The 26,522-nt window shown below is 40.6% G+C and overlaps 1 protein-coding gene and 1 non-coding gene across 4 annotated transcripts in view; both read left to right on the top strand.

The window, feature by feature from the left end:
* igsf3 (immunoglobulin superfamily, member 3) overlaps positions 1-26,522 on the top strand; it is a 132,676-nt gene that overhangs the window by 13,468 nt on the left and 92,686 nt on the right. For all 3 annotated transcript variants that reach the window (XM_046844668.1, XM_046844669.1, XM_046844666.1), the window contains exon 4: positions 19,790-20,170. In XM_046844668.1, coding sequence (XP_046700624.1) covers positions 19,790-20,170 — 381 coding nt within the window. The remainder of the gene's footprint in view (positions 1-19,789; positions 20,171-26,522) is intronic.
* On the top strand, positions 9,201-9,273 carry trnag-ccc. The gene has a single exon. It is a non-coding gene; the product is annotated as a tRNA-Gly (tRNA).

The raw sequence follows: 26,522 nt of genomic DNA on the forward strand, positions 1-26,522 counted from the left end.
TTCCTGAAAATTATATTTAAACAAGCCAAGCAAATGCTATTCTCACGTAATCCGCCACGCTACACTAGCATAAAAGCTTAGCAGTAAAAACGAACCAATGCAGATTTATGTGTGACACTGTAAATAGTGAAGTGGAACCAAAATAGCTTTTTTTTGTATTTGTAATTCGGTATACACTGCAGAAAGAGTGGCGAGATATTTCTGCGCGTATACAGAAAATGATTATGCCCTTTGCGAACTCCTGTCTGGATGAAGCTGGATTAAATCCAAGATGCTGGGTGTTTACAGTGGGAATGAGATTCACCCTTTCAAACACACTTCCTGACTTTTTTTTTTTTTACAAAGCTGGTCCTACAAATGTAAGCTCCTGACAGGTAAGAGCCGTACAAATAAATATTCATATGGGTTTTAGTTACATTTTAATTATAAAATGTTCACGTTATTATAAATCTGGTATAATGAAGACTTGGAGTCACACAAAGGTCCGTTCTGGTTTATTCCCCCCTAAACAGGTTTAAAAACCCCCGGTCTAAAACATGCTTTAAGATGACCGAAATATTTCAGCAACACGGTGTAGAAAGGTTTTTTTTTTTTATTCACTTTATAAACTTGCCTTGGCTTTCTGTAAAAGATCACGATGGGTAAGAAGGCTGTCTGCTTAAACGGCTGTAGGCTATGAATAAACGCAGGGATGAAAATAATACACAATGTCCAGGGTCATATTTATTCTTTTTTTATATTTTAGTTACTTTCTTGCAAAATGAAAAATAAAATCAACAAAGAACAACTGCTTTTAGACCAGAGGTATGATGTTGCCTTTCGGAGCAGCGCGAGAACTCAAAGCGGTGTTTGTGTGGATTAATTTACGGCTTGTCTTTGGAAAGCATGGTGAAATATTTGGAACGTGTGTGTGGTCGAGACGTGCTTATGTATTTTTTATGATTTACGAACGGTAGTATCGAGGAGGCTTGATATAAAGCAGTGAAGGGATGGTAGATGGGGGGAGGGGTGTGTGGAATGGGGGTTATGTCTGTTTTAAGAGTTTGGGAAGCAATAGTAGCAATCATTCGAATATTCGTATACTGTCTGCAGTGTGATCTCCACTTCAACTCTGTGTTAAGTGTTAGACGATGATTCATTGCTCGCTGTAAAGTGTGCCGTGTTCTGACCTGCAGCTGACCCCATGACTGTTATAACCACCTGATCCCAGCTCTTTAAACTGTAACATTTTGCATCACACATGTTTCAAATGTGTTACACACGTCACACACACCACATGATTCGCATCAACATTTTGAGCTGCTCTGCACATGTAGTGGGTCTCTTGTGTGTGTGTTTCAGGTATGTGCAGTGTCAGAATGTCTTGGTTTCTCTTTGCGTTTTTTACATCTTGAGTCAGGCACAGGATTCTATACAGTTTATAAAAAAGGGAGGAAAAACAATGCGGACATCAGGTAGGAATAGAGAGAACGATGGCTAATTACAGCACGTGTGTGCAGTTTTATACTCCTGGTTTGTTTTTGCTTTCTGACGAGAACGCTGTTGCCCTTTCAGAGTGGATAACTATATGCTGTGCTGAATGGTTTATGCCCACTGAGCCCTTCAAAGCAATGTAGTGGTGTTAACCAAAGGCTGCCTCTTTCACCTATTGCACTTAACAGCAGATTTCCCTTTGAAGTAAAGGACCGTGCAGCTGTAGAGGGCTGAATGGTCAGCCATTATTGCGCTCTTCTGCCACTGTTTCGGTTTGTGGGCGCTGTCCATTAGCACGGACTGACAGTCAGAACGCTCATCGCTAATGAGTAGATCGTCCAAGTTAGCCTTGTAAGTGCTTTTGTGAGCCTTGTTGGCATTGTAATGCACCATCTTTCAACGACAGCCACTAATGCAAGCTGTAGATGTGCTTAATGGTTTCTGAAAAGCTCAAGTACTTTGTAATAGCAGCGATGGCGCCATCACTGTTCCTACACAAATGACAAGCACGTCTCTTATTGCTCATCACACTGCCTCTTATGTCTGGGCTCATGTCTATCTCGATTCTTTCGATTTCCTATTTCCACTGCTAAATGCCTGTTGGCCATTCTGTACTTTCCAATCTCACTCCCAGGCTCCTTGCTATCCGCTGGATGTCTGTTGCCCTACAGCTGAAGCCTGAAGGAAATAGCTTGTTGTTTTTGGGAAATTGAGCGGAAACTCAAATTCACTTTGGGCAGATTTGAGCCTCTGTTTAACATTAGGCCAAGAGAGTATAAAAGAGTGGATGCCTCGGAGGCCATTGCCGACATTCTCCATCTGTACGTCACCTCACCGCTACCTCCATTAACTACTCCATTCAGTCGTACCAAGAAAATGAATGAAAGGGTGTTCAGGAGTAGCACTCCGCACCAGGCTCGTGTCAGTACAAACTGGTTTCGATGTGTAGGTGAGGAAGGCTTGTTTTAGCCGACAATCAATCGAAAACATGTTTCTTGTTTAGTAGATGGCTGTGCATTATAAGTTCGAAAGGGTTATGGCCACCAGGTTATTCAATTTTCTCTGGAAATGGCTGCCTTCAGGCCTTTTTTTTTGTATTTTCAGAGCTTTAATATGACCTGCTGTAACTGTATGTTGGATATCTACCCTGTGGGTGTTTCTTATTTATAAAATTCTTTGCTCATGACCCAATTTTATTAAACACCACCAGCCCCTCAATGTGAAAAAATGAGCAAGTGGGTAAACAGCATCCATCACATTTATCAATGGTGTTCGGTAGAACAGCTAATCAGCACCAAGATGTGTTTTTTCTTCAAATCTGCTGTGTGGGGGAAGTGGTAGCTCAGCGGATAAGACATTGGATTTCTGCCCACAACTTCCTGAGCTCATATTCCAGTACCGCTAAGTTGTCACTGCTGGGCCCTTGAGCAAGGCCCTTAATTCTTACCTGCTCAAGTGTGTAAGTGACATAAACGTAAGTTGCTCTTGTATGAGCATACCGAGATGGTGCTGGTAATGTTCATGCTGTGTTGCAGGTGGATGAGGGTTAGTGAGGTGGAGCAGGTCAAGGTGTCATAGCTTTGTGATTCTTCTAGCCAAAATACCTCTAATTTGTGTCTGCAGCTGCACCACTTTAACAGTACTTTATATCCAATTCTAATTTAATGAGCAAAGGAGTTTTTTTGTGATTTTTCCTCCCATGAACATGAAATGTGCAAAAAAAGGCCATTATCAGCTTTTCTATTGTTGTATTATTCTCTTTTGTCTGAGTCTAAGTGTATTATTTTTATTTTCTTTCTGTATTGCAGTATTGCTGAATTCCTTTTTCTAATTATATTGTAATTGGTTTATGTTGATAAACTGTTCATTTGTTTATGTTAATGTGCTTGTTCAAATGCGTTATTGTTTCATTGGAAACAATGACGCATCTTTATAGAAGGTGTTTATTTGGCTCCAGTGTCAGTGCTTTCTCATAGTCAAGGATGAAACTTTAACTCTTGGTTACTAGAAAATCTTTATGTAGGAGGACTTGACTTTTTATTTTCTTTTTAGCTTTTAGAGAGTGAAACTACTTCTACAATGTAAGTGATGACATCAAACATAACTGTAAATCGATTAAATGCAATATATACGTAACTAAAATAGATCACATGTGCCATCCAGTGCTATTACAATCACTGACAGGTTTTAATATTTTTTTGGAGATGAATTTGTATTTAATGATTCCAATAGTCCATTCTCTTCATTTCATAGTGGCTCCTGCTGTGTCCCAAAGTGTCTGTTTACTTTGGAATTTCTATCCAATCAGATTCCAGCCATCGCATCACGTATTGCGATAAGGAAAGCAGAAATGAACAGCATGAGCTCTCATTAGATTCAAATTTATTTTTCTCGAAGTTGTTGCTTTAACCAATCTGACTGCAATTAGGCTACTCAATGGCCCCCTCGGAGGTGTCCAGTCACGTCAGCATTTTCACGTCCTTTCATTGGGTGGCATCATTCCACAACGGCTGACAGAAGAGAAGAAATTGATTTGGTAGCAGCACATTAAAAATACGGACTTTTCAGGAGAATCTGGACATTACAAGGAAAGGTCAGAACAGTTGCCAAGCTATAGTTTTGCATTTTTTTTTCTGTAGAATTCGCACTAAAATGCATGATTTGCCTTACTTTTAAGTTCCCACGAAAATCATAATGCACAGAAAATCATTTTTCTGAGGTCATTTTTCTGAGGTCATTATTGATGCTTCTGCTAGACATGATGTATGTGGGTGGTGCAGCTGTGGCTGCAGTAAAAGGAGACTTGTTGAATTGTATCCATTGGGTTGCTTTTTTTTAGTAACGGCATACATTCTCACTACATGAGATACTTGTCTAATGCAGCAATCAAGATGGTATTAAGAAATATCATCAGTACTTCTAAGTACCAATAAGCTTGGTATTGCCTGCTTAGAAGAAAGCATGCTGTCCACTGAAAATCTGCAGGTGCCATGACATTGTTTATTTTTTGGCTCTTGAATTTTTTTTACACTACAGGAAAAGTTGGACTACCACACTGCATCCAGTATTCTTTACATGAATGTCCTTTTTTTATATATAACAGCATATTCCCAGTGCTTATGGGGAGTTGGGCAATATGGTGATATAATTTTATCTATTGGTTTTTATTTTGAACTGTTACTATAGTCACTGTTTCTGTATTATATCTGGAAATGTAATCTAGAATTGATTTACTGACAATTGAATTTAATTTGTCAAATTACTCAATTCTTTTAATCTGTTGTACTGCATTTCTATGTAGTATTAATGGTTTCTGTAGCCTTGGTGTCATAATGATGGTACTAAGAGGTGTAGTGTTTAAGGTAGGATACCACTGAAAGTCTGGATGTGAAATGCATGGCTCGCCACTTTCGCCATGTCATTGTTTACTTTTTGGCTTATTTATGTGTTTAAAAGGAACACTTTAGGGTGTGCTTTTATTGGAGTAATAATTAACTTGTGGGTAAATATAATTTTGTTCATTGTTTTCCCATAATAGCTTAACCTCTTTTGTTTATTCTAGTTTGTCAGCTTGGTCTTGAAATTTCTAGAAGACATTTACATTGAAATTTACATTTGCGGCCTACAACAACAAAGTTTTTTTGGGGAAAATGTTAGTTTAGGTGCTTTAATAAGATGTTGCTCTTCACCCATCACTTGAGGATAGCCAGAGACCATTGTTGAGACATCTAGGGGAAGTTCATTCCACCACCTTGGTGCCAGAACGGAGAAGAGCCTTGAAGTATACTTGCCTCTTAACGTGAGACAAGGTGGTACCAGTCGAGCAGTGCTGGAGGATCTCAGACAGCAAAGTGCAGTGCGAGGAGTGATGAGGTCTCTGAGGTAAGATGGTGCGGTCCATTTTTGATCTTGTAGGCAAGCATTAGTGTTTTGAATCTGATACGTGCAGCTACTGTAAGCCAGTGGAGGGAGCTCAGCAATGGGGTGGTGTGGGAGAACTTTGGCAAATTGAACACAAGTCACGCAGCTGCACTTTGGATAATTTGCAGTTGGCAAATGGCATTCAGAGGAAGACCTGCCAGCAGAGAGTTGCAGTAGTCCAGTCTCAAAATGACATGGGATGATCAAGCACCTGAGCAGCCTGTGTGGATAGTTGTAGAGAAGGAATCGGTAAGAACGAGCCACGTTAGCAACGTATGAGGAGGAGGACAGTTGATAGTCTATAGTTACCCCAAGGTTGGGAGCAGTGGCTGAAGGGGAGAGCAGAGAGTTATGAAGAGTAATTCTGAGATCATGACCTGGAGATGAATCATCTGGGACATCTATTACATATCTTTAAACATTATTTTCTTTCTCTCCCTCACTTTTATTTTTGCTTGGTATTGCCTGCATAGAAGTGGTGTGGTTCAAACTGCATTTTTTTTGTGTGAGGAATTTTTCCTGGGTTTTTCCCGGTTTCACAAACTTCAAGCCAAAACCTGAACCCCATAACATCAGACCAATCAAATTTCCGAACGGAATCTAAAAAACGCACCTCACCTGTGTTCTGAGCTGCACGGCATCGGGAGAAAAAACTTCTTTTTAAACGCACGACGATGCCAAAAGATAAACTCCCGAGAGAAATAGTTGTGAAAGGAAGGAGGAAGACAGTGAACAATGACTTTCTTGGTCGGCTACTGTTTAGATACAAGCCGTTGTAACGAGTTAAGTCTGGGTTAAGGGAGAGCTCACTAACTCCAGTTGCAACAGAAATCATATAAGCACAGACAGGTTTCCAAAACTCGTGCTTTTTTTATTTTTCTTGGCAACAGCGTTAAGGGTTAGTCAAAGAAATTTAGAAATGAGCATCAGAAAATAATAAGGACATATTCCTTGTCTTGCACACATGCAGTAATTCCGGAAAAAATGCAGTGGCATGCTATTCCCAAAATACCGCTATGCTCCTAAAGGAAGCGCAACATATTTCACCCGTTACACTGTGTGTAACGTGTCTTTCGTTAAAGCCTGTGTAAAGTTCATTAGTTTCAGTGTAGACAGGTGCGACTTATTTATGTTCAAAATAAAAATATTTGTAAAATTCACTGAAAGTGAAATGTAAAAACTTGCCAGTGTTCTGCAATAGTTTACTTCAGTTTGGTAGGTTGCAGACATTCATTTCAGCGTTTGCTCATGTTATGGCTGTGCCTCAGGCTGAACAACATAACCGTGTGACTGCTGTTCAATCACTGTGTGTCTTTTAGAGGATAGAAGTGAGACCGAGTGTGAAGTGTGCACTTTGTGTACACATTAGTGTGTGGCCTATGTTCTTCAGAGGGTGAGTGTATGTTTTGTTCTTTTCCTCTGGCCTGTCTGGGTTGAAATGAGGCACAACTGTTCCTGTCTCGCTCTTGCTATACCCCTCAGTCAGCTGCATCTTCTGGCTCAGGTGTTTTGTTCAAACGCTATTACATTTGTGTGTTTTTGCAGCCTTTTTTCCAGGCTGCTCACTCCAAGCGTAAAATAAAGCCTGTGAACCAGAGAAGTGAAAAATAAAGAATGGTCTGAACCCAGGTCTGAAGAAAGCTTTACTCTTGCTGCTTTCTAGACTTTTTGTCTTCTTGGCAAAGGACGAAGGTGTAAATTTGAAGTGACGTTGTTCACACCTGACAAATCTAACTATTGCTTAGCTGCCTGGGCATGCATTTGTGTTGTGAGATTACGCGAGTGGAGATTAGGAGACTTGTCTCAGTCCCTAATGAGGCTGTTTCTCAGGAGAGGAGATTAGGGTTGCACTTAAGTGATTGGATTAGTGCTTGATTTCCCCCATCTGTTGGCCTATGCATAATCGTCTCTAAAGTTTCTCTCGATCAGCCGAGGTCTGTGCGGAGACCATCCGTGTTCATGTTAACCTGTGGGGACACTACTGAGGATAAATTCTGCTGCAAAAGGAATTATGAGAAATCCTGCTTGCTCCTGCAGAAAGTTTGACCAGTCTTGCCCCCCCATCTACTCTCACAAAATGTTTGACCACTCCCACCCACTCTCACAGCAAGTTTGACCAATCATTTTCATTCCCACAAATAGATCTGAAAACTCCTACCCACTTTCATAGAAGTCTGACCACTCTCACAGAAAGTTTGACCACCCCGCCTGTTCTCACAGAAAGTTTACCACCCCACCCACTCTCACAGAAAGTTTGACCACCCCACCCACTCTCACAGAAAGTTTGACCACTCCCACCTGTTCTCACAGAAAGCCCCACCCCCCATTCTCACAGACCGTTTAACACCCCCCATTCTCACAGATCATTTGACTACCCCACCCATTCTCATAGAAAGTTGAATAGTCCACCTGTTCTTGCAGAAAGTTTGTAAAACCCCCATCCACGCTCAAAGAACGATTGACCAATCCCATTTACTCTTGCAGAAAGTTTGATCAATCCCCCTGCTCATGTTGCTTCCCGTAGAAAATATTTGATACGTTTTGTACATTTAAATAAGTATCTGGCTATGGCAGAAAATTGGACTACTACACTGCATCCAGTATTCTTTACATCACTGTTATAAATAACAGCATGCTCACAGTGCTTATAGAAGAGATGGGAAATATAGTGATATCATTTGATCTATTGGTTTTTATTTTTAATTGTTACTGTAGTCACTGTTTCTGTATTATATTTAGAAATGCAATCTAGAATTGGCTACTTAAAAATTTAATTGAATTTGACAAATTGCTGGAGACTTTTGCAATTGTCTGTAATTTCCTGTAGTTGGTAAACAGACACTATAAAAAGAAAAAAAAAGAAACCAACATTCAGTAGGTTTGAACATCTGCTCATTGCTGCTTTACAGCTCTATTTGCAGCAGTCTTTGGTTAGACACAACTTGCTGTGATCTGGTTTATTCTAGTTCCTGCTATATAATGCCTCTGATGGGGGATTTAGGAGCTTATTGTCTGCAGCACTCCAGTTTTGGTGTCCTCATGAGCCAGTTATTTTCTCCTGAGTGGATTCAATGGTCTACGAGTCAAACGTGAGCAGCAGGAATTCTCCCACAAGTGAAAAGGATGAGTGGTGCATGCCTATGAGAGGCAGGGAACAAATGTTGCTTGGTACACCAAGTTGCTTAGAGCACATCATTAGCAATTCGGGGAGGTTATTTGTTATGTTGCCGTTTTGTGTTTAGTTGTCTTGAATGAATTATTGAAGACGTAATTGTGCGAGAACGATGAGAAAAAAAAAAATCTCATGCAAACATGACTAGAAGAAATTCTGAATAGAAATGTCATCTAGGGACACGGTCCATGTACTTTTCAAATTCATTATGTCAGTCCCTGCAACTTGAATGCATTTCTCCTGTCAGACTTTCTCTCGCTTGTTTACGACGCTCTTGTCATTGTACATTGTGTAGCACCATCCCTATTCACAACTCGAAGGCTGATGTGCCTCTGTATTACATAGTGCTGGGGTGTCTTCAGCCTCAGACAGATATTTCCTTTGAGCGTTTGCTGCAGCTCCTCCACAGAAAACAGCTTTTTCTTGACTCTGTAGCAATGCCAAAATGCACTGGAGGCTCTGGAGCCATGAATATAAAGAAATGTGAAATTTCAGCCATCAAGGAGAAAGCGAATTTTAAACAGGTGGCTTTTGGGGTCTTTGCTCTGATTGCATTTTTTTTAAATGATTACCATGTAAGAAGCTTGTGGTCTTTTCCTGTATTTTATACCAACAGTCTGTCTTTCAATTTTGGTCCCCTGGTGGTCTAGTGGTTAAGATGCAGCGCTCCCACCGCTGCGACCCGGGTTCGATTCCCGGTCAGGGAACCATCCCCAGCCACTCTCAGTGCCGGTCCCAAGCCCGGATAAATTGGGGAGGGTTGCGTTAGGAAGGGCATCCAGCGTAAAAACATGTGCCAAATCAAACGTGCGGAGGATCCGCTGTGGCGACCCCTAACGGGAGAAGCCGAAAGAAAGTTAGTCTGTCTTTCAATTTTACCAAGATGCACAGTTGTTGCTGAGGAAATGTATCCCCACAGCATGATGCTTCCACCCCCTTACTTCTTCGTTGGAATGATGTTTGTTGAGGAATGAGCAGGGTTTGGTTTGTGCCACACGCAGCATTTAAATTCTAAAATTGATATTTTGGCCTAAAAGGCATCTGGGAACTTTTGTCTCATCGGACCATAAAACGTAACTCCAAACAGGCTTTGATGTATTTATTTATTTTTTTTGTAATTGCTCCTTTCTACACATGCTCCCATAAAGAGCAGTTGTATGCAGAGCTCTTGATATTGCTGACTGGTTCATTTAGACAGATTTACTTCAGATTTACAGACTATTGGTATTTGAATGAAGTAGATCTTTTATCCAGAAAGTTGTTTTTTTTTTTTTTTTTTTTTAACCATCAGTCCATTTATAAAGCATCTTTCGTCTGTTTAATCTCTGCACTTCCACAGCACAGGGTTTGAATATCATGCACACACCCTATTTCAGTTCATAATTTCTCACATATGACCGCACCAAATATTAGTGTTATTTGTAATTTGGACAAGTGCGATGACATTTTAAAGGGGTTAAATAATTTTGGATCTATTGTATCAGCATGTCATGTAAAAAAAAATTCTTATTGGACTTATGGGGACTCTGAATGGATGTTCCTCACAAAACAGAAGTTATTTTTAACTTGTTTTAGGGGAGATATTTCACCTGGAGATTGTGAATCTTAACAATTCCACAGGCATCCATGACCAGAAGTCGGTTGCCAAGACACTTGCCAAACATAAGCACTTGTGAAATGGGGTTTATGGTGCTTTTTTCGGAGTGTGTTTCGCCGCCTGGGACACAAAATAAGCAGCTGTTTGTTAGATTTTATTCTTAAAGGTGAATGCGATATCAATAGGTAATGTTGTGTGGGATTTCCAAGATGCAACTTGGGTGGGGCCTCTTGACAAAGTACTAAAAAGTAAAGCCTTAGAGTAGTGGAGAAAAGAAGACAAATAGCATATCTACACTCATAGGCTACTCCCACATCCCAAAATTAATGTTCTGTGCTTTAAGTCATTTTTTGAACTCGCTGAGCATAGCTAGGAGTATGGATTTGGTCATTTGTCATCTAAATGACCTTTAGATTCATGCATGCTTATGCTCAGTGAGGCTGCTCATGTCCATTGACTACCACTATATGATGAAGGTGAATAAAAGGCAGGCGGCGCACTGCACTTCGCTGTTGCAAATGCTCCCCACTCTGAATAAATGGCTGTGTTTCAGCCGAGGCTGCAGTACAAACTGGGGAAGCGTTCAAGAAATATTCTGAAGAGTACCAAACCACGACCATTCCCAGTCTAGTGTAGGGGCTGGAACTGTTATTTGATGCAAACTTAGTTGTGATAGTTGTTTAATTTTAGAATGAGGCCAAAGTACAGCAGCAAGTCAAGCATGGAAGAGGAGATCGAAGCTGAGTCATGCTCGGCTGCATTTTAACAACGTCTAATCAGCTAGCAGGGTCTGTGACTAACACTTCAGTTGGACAGTATTTATAAAATCACTGAAGAAAACCCATGATATTTTTTTAATACTGACACCACTGATATTGTACGATTGATCTTATCACAGTATCAAAACTACATTATCCCACCAGCAGTATCTTTCAGTTAAGCAATAGATGTCAATTTGAAATGCAGCGGACGTGGAAGTATAAAGCAGACTTCCATGGGTTTTGTCAATCTCCAAGCAGCATGACACAAACAGAAAGTACAACCCACACTAATGAACATTCTGGTCTCATAACTAGTATCAAATGAAAAGCACATAGCGGGAACATTCATCTATGTCCGTCATGCCATGGCACCTTTAATATAAAAAAGATTGAGTGTTTTGCTTATTAGCTAAACAAACATTGGGAAATGGGTGTAAGAATGTCAGTCATTCTCTGAAACTCCCATTTGATCAATTGGTAAAGTTTAGTACATCAAGTGCAATTCCGCTAGTTCCTTATCTGCATAAAAGCACTGGTGCAGAAGATAAAAGTTCCCGTATCTGCAGCCTAGTACTTAAAATCAGCCTTCATTCATTCAAGGGCTTCTAGTTCTCTAACAATAACTGGCTTCCTGAAAAGATGCCTGAGGTGAAAATGTGCCAGACAGCCAATTGTTATACTTGCTTGGACTTTCAATATGCAGTTCCTTGTACTATTGTTCATTATGCTTCTGTTAAAGCGTCTCCTCGATCTCAATAATCAAGGCATGCAGCTCCAGCTAACCCAGACTGGTCCAAACCATTGTAAATCTCATGGGCTTTTAATTTTGTTCTCTCCGCAGATTCAGACTGACATTTCCCCTGTAGCAGATGATTTGTGAATATGGTTTTACAATTGTTATCAGTAATCTACGACCTCATTTCACACACTGTAATTGCTTATTTACTTGTCATCTCCGATTAAACTTACATGCAGCCCATCTGCACCCCCAGATCAGAGTAAGTAAAAGTAAAGAAAAAAACTGTAGAAACTGCTTTCATTTGGGTTAATGCCTAATTGAATCTGTCGAGTGAATTGATTTGAGCACTCGTAAAATATCTGGCTAGTTTTCACTAAGCTCTAAATCTTTTCCGATGTTAAAAAAAAAAAAAAAACTAACTGCATTAATCCGTCTGTAAAGACAGCTATCTTTAGAAGCAGACATAACAAGCCCTTTGCCTAATATTGCATATTTCAGACTCCTGCAACACTTCCCTTTTTACCAGATAAGATATGTCCTATGGTCTGTAATAGTTATTTGTATAATATATATAAAAAGTTTAGCGTGAATATAAATAATACTTTTTCAAATATGACGGATACAAACATGCACAAATATATATTTCTTTTCATTTACATCCAACCAACAGGTTAAATCTGATGTGCTTTTTACTTTTTATGTTCTCAGTAAGGATGTAATGTCATTCTTTTGTCTTATACACTTTATATAGTGTCCTCCATGCACAGTGCTAGACTTACATTTACATGTTTACTCTGATATTTATTTGTTACCAGACATAATAATGCTAAGCGTTTTTACTTCGATTAATCACGTATGTGCGGCGTTTCTTTTATTTCCCCCCTCAGCTGCCCTACTTTATTGATGTCATTTGTGTACGCACACACACACATATATGCACATTATGGCAAAGAGGCACTCTGCTGTTTGCCGGAAAAGCAATTATAGTGGCGCAGTTGTTATTTCCACTTTTAATGCAGTCTGGTATTGCAGTCGTTCGTAATGTGTTCTTTGTGGAAACCTGCAAAGCAATGATGATAACAATTCGATTAATCGTGAAGGCCCACACTAGTATTTGTAGCCGCCGCTCGTTCAGATCCTCTCTTCGCCACACCCTCAAACACACACAGAACCAGACCTCATTATCCATGTCCCCTATACACAGACACACTCTGTGTTCCACATACAGTGTTCCAAAATTACCTTTTAAAAAAAAACAAAAAAAAACACGACTCTTTTGGGCATATGGCTCTCGTCATTAATCACTCCTAGTAAAAGCTTCCCCAGTTCTGCTTTATTTGTGTGTTCATGTGACTAGTCTATGCAGCAGTTATTCCCTGATGATGTTTCTATAACCAACTAAAGCCCCTTTTCCTTGTTCTGTACCAAAGTTTACAAATCAGTGCCCCACGTAATTACATTCTGCAAGAATAGTGCTTGGAAGTGTTTTTTTTCCCCTTCTGTTTGGCTCTACAGTAGACTAGGCTTTAATCAATTCAATCGTTCAGAGTACTTTTGCTTAACGTAGACATGCTCCTTCAGAAGTTGCACACGTAGTTACTTTGAGGCACACACAGCACTGCAGCTGTGACCCCCAGCTGCTCACACACAGACCGGCAGGAAGAAGCGTGTCCTCGTCCCGCCTGCTGTACTGGCTCCCAAAGACTGTGTGTGTTGTTTGGCCTTGCACAGCTGAAAGACTGCACAGATGCCTGTTTTTGTAAATGTTTTTTTTTTTTTTTTTTTTAAACTAACAGAGGTATAACAGGGCATCATGATAAGTGTTATGAATCTTCTATAAAAAGGCCCCTAGGATAGTCCAGTTTGAATTGGATGCACACATCTTTGTTGGATGGTGTTTATAGCATCTGTTAGATTGTAAAACCAGAGTTTGGACCAGTGACTAGAGCAGCTGCTCGTGTTATCAGTCTTTACAGGAAGTTTCTGCTAGAAAAAAAGGCTAAACTAACTTTCAGTGTACTTCTGCTTTTAAAGCCCAGTCGACTAAACCCTTTGACACGGCATCTCCAGTTCTTTATCAGTGAATGAATAACGCATGTCCGATTTGTCTATGACCATTAAAAACAGTTCACTCTGTAGGACTAATCTGTATAATTAACATGTGATTTTTGAGTTGTTATTTTTGATATGTTCACCAGTGCTATATGCTGAAAGTGGCACCAGTGGGATTTAACCCTCGCTTCAAGTCTTCCTGAAGAGACTGATGCAGCACAGCTTTAGTCCTTTAGGCTGTCCAGCTCTCTAAGATCCTCATCTGTACATTGTGCTGAAGCACATTTGGATAATACCATCATCTATTTTATCATGCCTAATGATGATTATCATCTTGTAGAACACGCAAGCAGGGTCTCCGTCATACCTCATCGCAACGGCGTCATATAACTGCATTTCGAAAGTCTAGCATTTATATTTTAGAGTCTAGCATTTACTGCATCTACCACTTCCGTATTGGATTTCTCATTAATATGACATTTAATATCACTGAGAAATGGTGGGTTAGGAAAAAAGCCTCTCTCATTTTATGAGCTAATAGTGAAATGTGACCATTATCTCTTCTGTTTGAGATCATCCTCTGAAATGCCATAAATAGAAATACCATAATATATCTATCTAAATTATTTAATGTGTTTCTGGGTTGAGCTTTGCTTCAAGCTGGACTTAAGAAAAGGTTAGGTCTGGCCATTTGTTTTTGACAGAAATTACTAATAAAATATTTATGAACCGACCATTCCCGCCATTCATCTGCTTCTAGTTTTTCCCAGTTCCACAGCTGAAAATTCATCATACCTCCTTCCAACTGCTCTCAATTTTAGTTTGGTCCAGGATCTCAGTTTGTAATGCAGTTTTGGATTATTTATTAGCGGTCTTACCAGAGGATTTCCCTTTTCTGTTTCTTTTCCACCTTTAGACAACCCATCCCCCCCCCAACGTATTGCGTATTGTGTTTAATAAAAGATCTTTTTATATTGCTTGACTTCAACCAAGCAGTCTTTCGGGGTCTTCAATGTTGCATCATTGTGTGTTTTTGTGTGTGTAATGCCTCAGGTCTTGTGGAGATTGCATTTAATTGGCCCGCTGGGTTTGTGTAAGATGTGGTGATTGTGTTAATAGCCCTGCGCAGGTTACTCCTATGTTCATGTGCCCATCCATAACCTGATTGCCTTGGACAGTCCGTTCGTTCGATGCATATCAGGTTGCTCTCATGGGCCGTGCAGAACCACGGTGTCCATTAAAACGGCATCGCCATTAAATCGCGGCGGTGTTACGAGAGCCAATTAAATCAAAAACAAGAAAACAAAAAAAACAGCACGCTATGCCAGGAGAGAAATCTTTCCATACCACAGGATTTATCAGAACCCGAAGAATTTTTTTTTTTTTTTTGCTGACTGAATGTTCTTCCAGTCCGTCTTTTTTTCCTGAGTGTTTCTTTATCCCTTTCCTCTTTGGCTGGCTTTAATCCCATCTGGCTTAGTTTTTTCTGCTTCAGTCTCCCCTTCTCATTACTAGTCACAAACTCTTTATCATCTTTTCATTTTCCGTTATAATGGATGTAAAAAGCAGACTAGACTAGAGCAGCTGGTCTTGCCTCAGTGAGGGCATTGTTAAAAAATAAAAATAAAATAGTAGGATGACTAAGGTTTGGGTGTGTCAGGTCTGCCTTGAGACTGACTCAGGAACTGGAAACCTGTCAAAACACATGACTGCCCGTTTCTTACTTCATATTCAGGTGTGTGTAAAATGACCATTTGTGTGAATCAGGCAGGTCACCTCTGTCAGTTATAGTAATAAATGTCAGTGCCACAGCATTTCAACCACCTTCACAGTCCTCTATAGATAGAGTGATTGAAAGCGAGAGAGAGAGAGAGAGAGAGAGAGAGAGTGAGTGAGTTTGTGTGCCTGGATTTAAATAATATTTTGTATGTGATGCATATTTCATGCTGTGGGCCATGTGGCAGGGCAGGGCTGGTTATTCTTGCTAAGTCTAGCATGAACCACATAAAAACCCTTTGCTCCTCTGTGCCATTAAAGCAAAAGGATAAGGCTGTCATGACAGTTCCTGTTTAACATCTTCAGAGCACCACCGTCATGTTCAAGCCTCGTTCTCTTGGGATCCTTGTGATGGGACACGGGCTAGCAGGCTGTCATTCTCAGCTGCCGAGTTGCATCACTAGCAGGATTTCAGGCTGTTCTACTGAAAAAAAGAATTGTCGTCGTCGTGTGCGATTAGACGGAGGCACAAGTCCCAGATCGCAAACAAATTGCAAACCTCATATGCTTTTCTCTAGTGTTTCATTGCTGTGTATCCAAGTTACAATCAGCATATCATCCAGTTGTTAGATCTGTCAAAACCATGCAGACGTTATCCAGCTGTAGTAATTCAAAATTCAACCAAAGCTGTGATTTTCAAAATGTAAAATGCTGCACAAGCAAACATTTGACAGATTACAGAGTCTTTGCCTTGTGAGTGCTTTAATTTGTCTAGTTAGGGGAATAAACTTTAGTGCTCTTTGCAGGCCTCAAGAGTGCCTTGTCAGCCCTGTATGCGCTAATATAGTTATTAAAAAGAGACAGCTGTCTTGTTCACCCATGGAGAAATAGCGTTGTTCCCTTTGCCCGAGCACTGTGTGTTCAAGAGTAACAGGCTGTGACTTGGACAATGAGCCGTTGACGATTCTATATCATAGAGTGGCTGTGGGGACGTTTCCTGCGTCTGCAATTGAGCAGATAGTGAGGTTGATGATTAGCGCTAAGACAGCATACGTAATCAGCGCGTGTGAGGAACAGCTACCTGTGTAACATCACAGGAAAAAGTTCATTAAAAAGCAAATTCTCATAAAAAGAACTGAGTCGGTTAATATGACTGTGCTGTTGAGCTGGCCTTCGATCCAGCACATGGGAGTGTGCAGTCATAGGAGTGGGAGGGGAGACAGCCGTCTGCCTGTGATTCTGCTCAAAAGCAGTCAAGACACAACATGACAGCTCAACACATCATGTTCGCTGACTCAGCTCTCCGTGTGGAAAAGTATAACAGAGTGATGAGGGCACATTACACATCTGAAAAGGGTGGGTCAAATTGGCAGACGTATCAATACCGTGATGACTGATTTCACAGTACATTGAGTTGTTTGTCAATACAATATAAGGACAAAATTTATTGAGACACCTGACTTTTCCAGCCATATGTGGTTCTATGAGGCACACAAAAGTGTAGTATGTCTTTGGATGTCTTAGCATTATGTTTTTTTTTTCCCTTCACATAAACTAGGAGACCCAAGCATGCTTTAGCATAACAAAGTCCCTGTACACAAAAGCAGCTCAGTGAAGATATGGTTTACACGGGTTTCAATGGAAGATGTTGAGTGGCCTGCTACAGAGCTTATTGGACACTTTTGGGCTGATCTGGAACACTGACTGCACCCAAAGCCTCTTCCTACATCAATACCTGCCTTTACTAACGCCCTTGTAGCTGAGCGAGCACAAATCTCCACAACCACACTACCAATCTGGGATCATCTTCCCAGAAGAGTGGAGGTTATTACAATAATAGAAAATGTGGAATGTGATGTTCAAAAAGCAAATGCATGAAATCTTATGGTCATGTGTCAACAAACTTTTAACATATAGCGTTTACACATTAGACAACATTGACTTTTATTAGTGTACTTTATTTGCTCTTATAATTTATGAAAACACTTGATTAAAGGCTCACTACTGAACGAATCTTAATTCTTCTGGTAAAATCTTTTAGACACTTCTTTGAGTACATCTATGCCCATGACAGGGATTGCATTTCAGTGTGGCATGACTACAACACACTAATGCGAAATACAATGCAACAGGAAATTTGCCTTTTGACACAAAGTGAGCATTTGTTTAAAAAACCTGACACCTCTCTACTTCCCTGTCTTGTGCCAAATAAAACCAGAGTGGGGCACCAGTGGGGTTGCGTTGTGTTGTGTTTGTTAGTCCTCCACCATCACTGCTAACAGTGGCAATGACAACACGTGGGCAGAAAATATTTTTATATAGACATAATTTGATGCTCTTCATTGGTAAGAAGGTTATTTCTACTTACTAAATTATTTTATCTAGTTAATGGGCAAGTTGTATGCTTTTTCTTGATGAAGCATCTTTGAAATCTCGAGTGATGCAAAAGCACTTACCCTATCGTCAAAGTTCAAATTCCGAAAAAAGCCACAAATTTTCATGACCAGGAGAAGCAAAACAGACATCCTGCATGAACACTGCATCTTTACTTCCATATATTATGTTCTTCTACTTCATTATAATTAAATTTACAAGTATTCATTATTTAAGTAGTATACAGTTGAGTATTGTTATATGTTATATATAAGCTTTTTGTGTGTATATATACATTTATCAGTGTTACTCCAAGTACGTATTTGTAGCCCTTTTCTTTTTTTGCTGTTGGGTGTGAAAGTTGACTGGCTCACGATGTGATTAATTCAATTCAGTTCATTTTTATTTGTATAGTGTTTTTTAAACAATGGACCTTGTCTTAAAGCAGCTTTGCACAGATCACCTGGTGGGAAAGTATGAATCAGATTGTTCTTTGTAAGTGTTTGTTTGTCCCTAACATCATTTTTAAAATCATTTATGGTAATCCAATTGCACATAGAGTGTGTTGGCTATCAATTATGGGTTGGAGGGGTGACATGCTCCCTATCACACTCACCCTCTCCAATCATGGGCATCTGTATGGAGAAGGGGTGGAACAATTTCTCTGAGTGTGTTACACTGCGCCATGACACGGTTTAAAACGATGCAGTTGGCTGCGTCAGAGGAAGATTGTGTGAATTAATTTTTTTTTTTTTCTTACTCAATGTATGTGTTGGTCTGTCTGTGTACAGCATGAAAGAAGACTAGTGTTGGGTGTAATAAGCATATGCTGACGTGTGTGTGTGTGTGTGTGTGTGTGTGTGTGTGTGTGTGTGTGTGTGAGGGAAAGGAGGGTTGGAGGCTTTCAGTCTATTCCAAGAGAATGGCCACTTTCAGTCTGTTCCAAGGCGGCACATTAATGCATATGCATATTTCGTAGTAATTAATTAAATTACTACTCAGATGATTTGCAAGCAACATTTACTTAATCTCCATTTCTCTTACATCTACACCTACAAACAGACACACACACTCACACACTCAATCGTACTGCACAGGCACATGCACTGAGTCACAGATCCATGCCAGATGGGACTTGGTAGCAGATGGCCTCTCCTTTTTCGTTCTTACAGATTGGACAATGACATCCGAAGCATCACTCCCTAACTGTTTCTTCACCTCCAACTGTTTCACATTTTTCCTTCTTTATCCTGCCAAGCTGCCAGTATGCAGACATGGCCCGAGAGCACCTCTCTCAACACCCAACAGAGCCACAAACAGCTGAGGCATAAGCAGGCTTTCTCTGCCATCCTTGTTCTTCGGGAGCAGATGTTTTCAGCATTAACTTGAAAGTCGCGCTAATCTCGCAGTTTGCGTCGTACCTTTCGCAGATGAGAGCTCATCCTCCTTGTGTGCTTAGAGGAAAATTGCTCTTTTATCATGTGCTCATTGGGTTGTTCGAAATTTTGTTCGGTGCTAATTCGGATGTGACGGAATAATTAGTTCTGCTAAATTCCAGGCTGTGTTTTGACAGCACGATCAAAAGCACTTTCGTTCATTAATTTGCATGAAGCATTTGTTTGTATTCTGATTATAACCTGCTTGCTCCACGACGTTCGTCGTTACAAGTAGGCCACACACACACACACACACACACGTACACACACATGCTGTATGGAGTGTTGTGAGTGCTTGTAAAAGCTGTAGTGCGTCTGTCTGCTGAGGGCCACTAATAGGCCTTGTTGAAGTGGGGTAGGTCAAACACTGCCTGTAGACACTCAGACACACACAGACTAAAAGAGCTTCATCAAACATAAGTGGACTGAACAGCTTGACATCTCATTGCACAGCAGATGCTTTTGGGAACATGTATAGGAAATGGAGTCACGCTGTGGTATTTTGTTCTTCACTAAGTGTTTTCTCCCTTCTTGTTTCCTTCATTCCAGCAGGCACAAGTACAGCCCAGAGGCAAGTGTCGGTGCAGCCCGGGCCTCTGGTGCGAACCGAGGGTTCCCACGTGACCATCTGGTGTAACGTGACTGGCTACAGAGAGGGAGTGGAGCAGGACTTTGAGTGGTCGATGTACCTCGATACAGCTCCTGATCGAGAGATCCGCATCGTTAGCACAGCCCAGGCCAACTACGCCTACGCCGTCTATGCCCAGCGCGTCAACGCCAAAGAGATCTACGTAGAGAGACTGAGTGGAGACTCCGCCCTTCTGCACATCACCAAGCTGCAGGCCAAGGACCAGGGCATATTTGAGTGCTACACACCTAACACAGACGGCCAGTACCTCGGCACTTACAGCGCTCGAACCAACCTTACTGGTAAGTCTTCCATAGGGTTTGTTTAGTCAGGTGGGTCGACCTAAAAATTAAGCATCTCAGAGCAGTACCCCAAGCCTCCAGTGCAGACCAGTTACAGTAACACAGTGATCTAACTCAACTGAATCGACATAAATCGATCTGAACATGTTTTGTGTTCTGACTTGTGTAAAATGAGCCAATGGACAGAGCTGTAGCCGTTTTAGAAATGCCATATGTAATATAAACCCTAGATATTAGACACAAAACATATTTGATCTAGTTGTTTAAGTAGACTATGGTTAAAGGTTTGTGGACACTCAACAATCGAGCCCAAACGTGTGTGCTGTACAAGCTATTCTACTCTTATTCCCTGTTTGCCGTTAACCTACACTCTCCTGCAAAGTCTTTCTGCCGGATTTTGGAGTGTAGCTGTGGGAAATTGTGAGATCAGGACCTTGTGCAAGAGACCTGAGTTTTTCCTTTTTAAACTTTCCAAATTATATCTTCATGAAGCTTGTTGTCAACCTACGAGTGTGATTGTCTGGTGTCCACATACTTTTGGCCATATTGTGCAATTCTCTCACGTCAGTATTCTTCAATCTCAGCTGGTTTTCATGATTACTGAGCACAGGAGGTCCTTATGCCTTGTGTTCATTGCCGTGTTTCGGAGCAATGAATACAAATGTTTTGCACACGCATTTTCAGCCCTCTGTCACAGATTTTGTTGTTGTTTCCTTTGTGGTTTATTTACTTTTGTGTTGCAAAGAACTAATCCCAATGTCGAACAATGCAAAAGTATCAGTTTTGTGCTGATTGATTTATTCCCTTTTGACTCTACACTTGGTGGTCAGATGTGAACACAGCACTCACACTGCAAACAAAGTAATCGATCTGAGAGTGGCTGAGAGACGTGACCTCAGTGTGCCTCTAAGCAATCTGGATTGTGGTTTGATTGCAGTGAGAATGCAGTGCCACTCTGATTCAACCCCACTGCAGAGAGTGAACCAAACATACTGTTTGTTTGAAGTGCGAGCAGCAATTTTGAACAAACAAGCTGCTAATCTGATACACGGCATGACATAATGAGTGCCAGAGGACAGAGATTAAGTGCTATAGAAGTAAACCATTTTCTGGATATTTGAGCCATAGAAAAGGGAAAGAATGGTGGATAAATGATTATATTCAATTTTAGTATTGTGTCGTCTTCATCTTCTTCTCCCTTTAGGCGTCACCACAGCAGATCATTTGTCTCCACACTACTCTGTCCTCTACATCTGCCTCTTTTAAAACAACTACCTGCATATCTTCCCTCAACACATCCATAAACCTCCTCCTTTATCTTCCTCTTTTCCTCCTTCCTAGTGGCTCCATCCTCAGAATTCTCTTACAATTTCAGTATTATATGTAATATTTGTATTTCATATGAAGCACAATTTCAGTGTTCTCCACATGGGATTAATTTCATTATGCTTGTTTTTCATATTTCTCAGCTTTAAACAAAGCATTAGAATTTCAGCCTCGCCCCCATCCAAGCATTCTCCAAAAAATACGTTTGTACGTTTGGACCGTTTAAATATGCGCATAGCGAAACTAAATCAAACCAAACCAAATCAGCCAGGTATGCATTCCTGTCAACATCTTTGCACTGCATCTTTTGATATGATCGCTCGCTCCACACTAAAAATCCTGAAAGAAACAGCTCACTTGGGCCCCAAGTAAATCTCATTTTCTGGTCAATTCGACATTATTAGAATCCTGAAACACGGCCCCATAGCTTTTTTTTTTGTTTGTTTGTTTTTTATGCAAATCATGTTTTCTTTTCAGCTCAGCCTAAGATCTTCTGTATCACTATCTTCTTCTTCTTCTTCTTCTTCTTCTTCTTCTTCTTTCGGCTTCTCCCATTAGGGGTCGCCACAGCGGATCATCTGTCTCCATACTCCTCTGTCCTGTACATCTGCCTCTTTCAACCCAAATACCTGCATGTCTTCCCTCACCACATCCATAAACCTCCTCCTTGGCCTTCCACTATGCCTTCTTCCTGTTGGCTCTATCCTCAGCATTCTCCTACCGATATACCTCATGCCCCTCCTCTGCACATGTCCAAACCATCTTAATCTCGCCTCCCTCACCATGTTTCCAAAACGTCCTACATGCGCTGTCCCTCTAATAAACTAATTTCTAATCGTGTCCATCGTCGTCACTCCCAACGAAAACCTCGGTATCTTCAGCTTTGCTACCTCCAGCTTCACCTCCTGTCTTTTACTCAATGCCACTGTCTCTAAACCATACAACATCACAGGTCTCACCACAGTCCTATAAACTTTCCCTTTCACTCTTGTAGATACCCTACTATCACAAATCACTCCTGCCCCTCTTCTCCACCCAATCCACCCTGCCTGCACTCTTTTCTTCACTTTTCTAACACACTTTCCATTACTTTGCACTGTTGACCACAGGTACCTGAACTCCTCCACCTTCTCAACCTCCTCTCCCTCTAACCACACAACTCCACTGCCCTCCCTCTAATTTACACACATGTACTGTCTTACTCTTACTGACTTTCATTCCCCTTTTCTCCAGCATGTACCTCCACCTCTCCAGGCTCTTTTCAACCATCTCCCTACTCTCACCACAAATCACAATATCATCCACAAACATCACAGTCCACGGAGCTCCTGTCTGACCTCGTCCGTCAACCTGTCCATCACCACTGCAAACAGGAAAGGGCTCACAGCCGACCCTTGATGCAGTCCAACCTCCACCTTGAACCAGTCTGTCGTTCCTACTGCACACTTCACTGCTGTCACACTGTCCTCATACGTGTCCTGCACCACCATCACATACTTCTCTGACACACCTGACTTCCTCATACAATACCACAATTCCTCTCCAAAAAAAACACAATGCAACTCCTTCTGTCCTTCTTTATACTTCATCAACATTTTCAAAACAATCTTCTGTATCACTACACAATTCAAAGAATTTGCTCTGCAGCGAGCTCAAGCACTTATCTATCAGCCATGCTAATAGCACCATGTTAATTGGTGAAGTCTTAATGCCTGAGTGGATTTATCAGTATCATCAGTCATTTGCTGGGTGTGTAATGGAGTAGGTACCTGACAGAATGCCAGTCCATCTGCGTGCCAGCCCACCCTATCATTATCCCGGACACAGACCTGTTCTTCTGGTCTGCTGTCTAAAGCCATTATACACCTATCATTAGCCTTTTAATCCAAATCATAATGAACAACCCCCTCCAAATCATACACTCTCTACTCACTTTCTCGGATGCATCACAGCTGAGAGGACTGGCAGACAGGAATGTTAAGCTGCTTGTAGTTTTCTTGGAAAGACGCTTTAGTGTGAGAATTTGATATTTTATTTGATACTTGTGTTTGTCTAAATCAGGGCTGAGTATGGCTTTAGTTCGTTTAATTGTTCTGTGCTCATCACTAGGGTAAATAAAGACCCACATTTATGTATTCTAGCCATCAGTAAGATAACAAGGTCACCTTGGAAAAACAGCAGCCGTTGTACTTTATACCACAAACCTTTTCCACGGGTTATATTATTGCGCTTGTTCTAATACGCTGTCGTTGCTCTAGCAACAGCTCATCGAAAGAGACTTGTAAATTCTATGCCTATAATAATACATTTTAATTTTTTATTATCTATTTAAGTAAAAATAAGATATTTTTTTATTGTTTTATTTTTAATTTTTTCTCTCTCTCGGCACAGAGTAGGTGACGAAACTCCTGTTCAAAGCTGCTGTGAGAAGAAGCAAATGATAACAGAATCTAACTTATTTAAAATACATTGCTATTGAATGTAACTTTCAGTATTACCCCCCCCCTTCTTACTCCAACTGTTGTCTGTTTGGGGATTTGATATAAAGTCCACTTTATGTTTAAACATTTACAGCGATTTAATATGGACCTACTTTTGTGGACAAGTTTTTAATTCCACTTTAGTCCCCCTATTTGCTTTAATAAGCTTGTGGAGATTTGTGCTCATTCAGCCACAAAAATGTAAGGAAAGTCAGGTACTGATGGCCTGGCTGAGAAGACCTGGGGTATAAGCTAACATTCCAACTCATTCCAAAGGTATTCTGTGGAGTTCAGAGCTCTCTACAGCAAGCTCACTCAAGAGCTTCTATCAAGAAGCATATCTTCATGAAACTTGCTTTGCAGGGTTTCCATGGGGTCTGAAAAATCTAGAATAATAAAAATATAAATTCAGGCTTTAAAAGTCTCATATTCGCTGTTCTGGGTCTTAAATAGTTTTGAACAGATCTTAATTTTCCAATGTGAGTGTAACACTGCCAATAATTAATCATTGAATTGAAATATTGCACTTTGGGCGGTTTTTTAATTACGTTTTTTTTTCTTTCCGTGGTGGTGTAGTTTCGGTTTACTTTCGTTAGTCCAAATATAATTGACTGTATTATGACTACAAATGAGACCAACATGCAACAGCCAATCGGCTTAATCTGTTATTGGCGCAAATCTCTTGGATTGTACCACAGACATAAAACAGATTTAATTTTTTCCACTATGGGGAAGTGCAAGTTTAGCGATACTTGGCTTGGGGAAAAAAAAAAGGAATTTAGGCGTATTTGTTGACGTATTTGTGTGTGTGCGTATTTGCTTGTTGTGATCTAGCGCTTACATTTTATTCTTAATGGTCTCAAAAAGATCTTGTAGTCCTTGATATCAATCAAATCGATTGTGTATGCGTATCTACTTATTTATTAATTTGTGTGTGTGTGTGTGTCAGTGTCCTGACTCATGACTGATGTGTGTTGGAGAGTTGCAGAACACACACAGAGAGCCACCTGTTTAATGGCCGCATTCATCTCTGCCCCCTTCTACATCCATTCTGCTGCTAGACACCTCATAATGAATCTCTCCGTGACATTGTCACACTTCTGAACAGTTCCTGCTCACATCTGTTCTCCAAAACAAAGTTCTACGTTGACTCATTAGCAATCCAGACAGAGGCGCTTTAGTCACCAAGCGACAGAACTCAGTACAGTCCCCAGACGTTACTCACACACATTAGACATCATGAAAGACGAGTTTGAATTGTATCACTGGAGCCAATAGCTTCCATTACAAAGGGATATTTTCTGTCATTTTGACAGCAGTGACATCAGAATAATGCAATCCATCTGAAGGACAGCGTCTGAGGGATTAAAAGCAACACCCTGATGATTCTTTCACATGCCATTACAGGAGTTTAAAAAGTTTAAAAAGGTCATCAGATACTGTTCAGATATGGGGGGGGTTGTATTCAAATCACAACTTTGAATCTTGATGATACATCAGTTGTTCTTGGTCAGGATCCCATGAGAGACAAATGGGCCATGCTCTATGGGTGTGAAAGATTTTGTATACTATATCCCATGCCAATCATACCAACACTAGAGAGTCATGGGCACCTGTGATGCCATATATGCATAAGAAAGTGGAGAGCTTGCTCTCCTTGTGTTACATTGCATTATGACCCAGCACGAGCCGCATTTCGAAAAGATGAGGTTGATTGTCACTTCGCACAATTTGGTAGCTCCCGTGTGATATGAGAGCTCGATGCTGAGGGGTTCTGGCCAAGATCTTAGAGAGAAAATAGGGTAAAAAAAAAAAATGGCCTATTTAGACTGGAGATTTTCTCGACAAAAATAGAACTTCACATGTGAGTGTATGGTATCCGAGCTTCCTTTTATGTCATTTTTATTATGATTTTTAGTCCTGATACTATTTGTGCAAACCATTCAATTGAGCTTTAGGTCATGTTGTTGACTTGTGCAAGTTTCTTTTTAAATCGAAGTGAAGTCATTTTATATTTCCACATGCAAAACAAAACATATTTGTGTGTGTGTACTTGCATTTTGTTTGTCCATCTCATTTTAACCAGCCGAAACGAACTATAATCTAAACAGGGAGCGAAGGGTCACAGAATCCCAGGAAAATCCATGCGCATTTTGTACAATCTGTTAAACCGACATGTCACTGTTGGCATTTAATTTGATAGAAACCAGTCCAGGCCATGAGTGTGCTGGAGTGTAAACATTAGTAACAGTCGAGGCTGTGCATATGTGAAATATTAATACGCAGGCCAGATCTTTTTGGGAAGCAAAGGTTGCACTGAATGAAGTCGATATTTTTAGCAATGTTAGTGGTGAGAGACCATCTGCTCCTGTGGTTCTAACTTCTTAACCCACTTCTCTATAGCCTTCTCATGCCCACTCCTCAAACACACACTCACTGAAATGCTCAGTCACACATTGTGCACTTTGTTCCCTGTTAATGTTCTGTTTATCATTTGTCCTTTATCGGATCCAACTTCACTGATGGGGTGCGATTTAGCCGAACTA

This window comes from Silurus meridionalis, chromosome 3 (assembly GCF_014805685.1).
Source record: "Silurus meridionalis isolate SWU-2019-XX chromosome 3, ASM1480568v1, whole genome shotgun sequence".
NCBI classification, from domain to species: Eukaryota; Metazoa; Chordata; class Actinopteri; order Siluriformes; family Siluridae; genus Silurus; species Silurus meridionalis.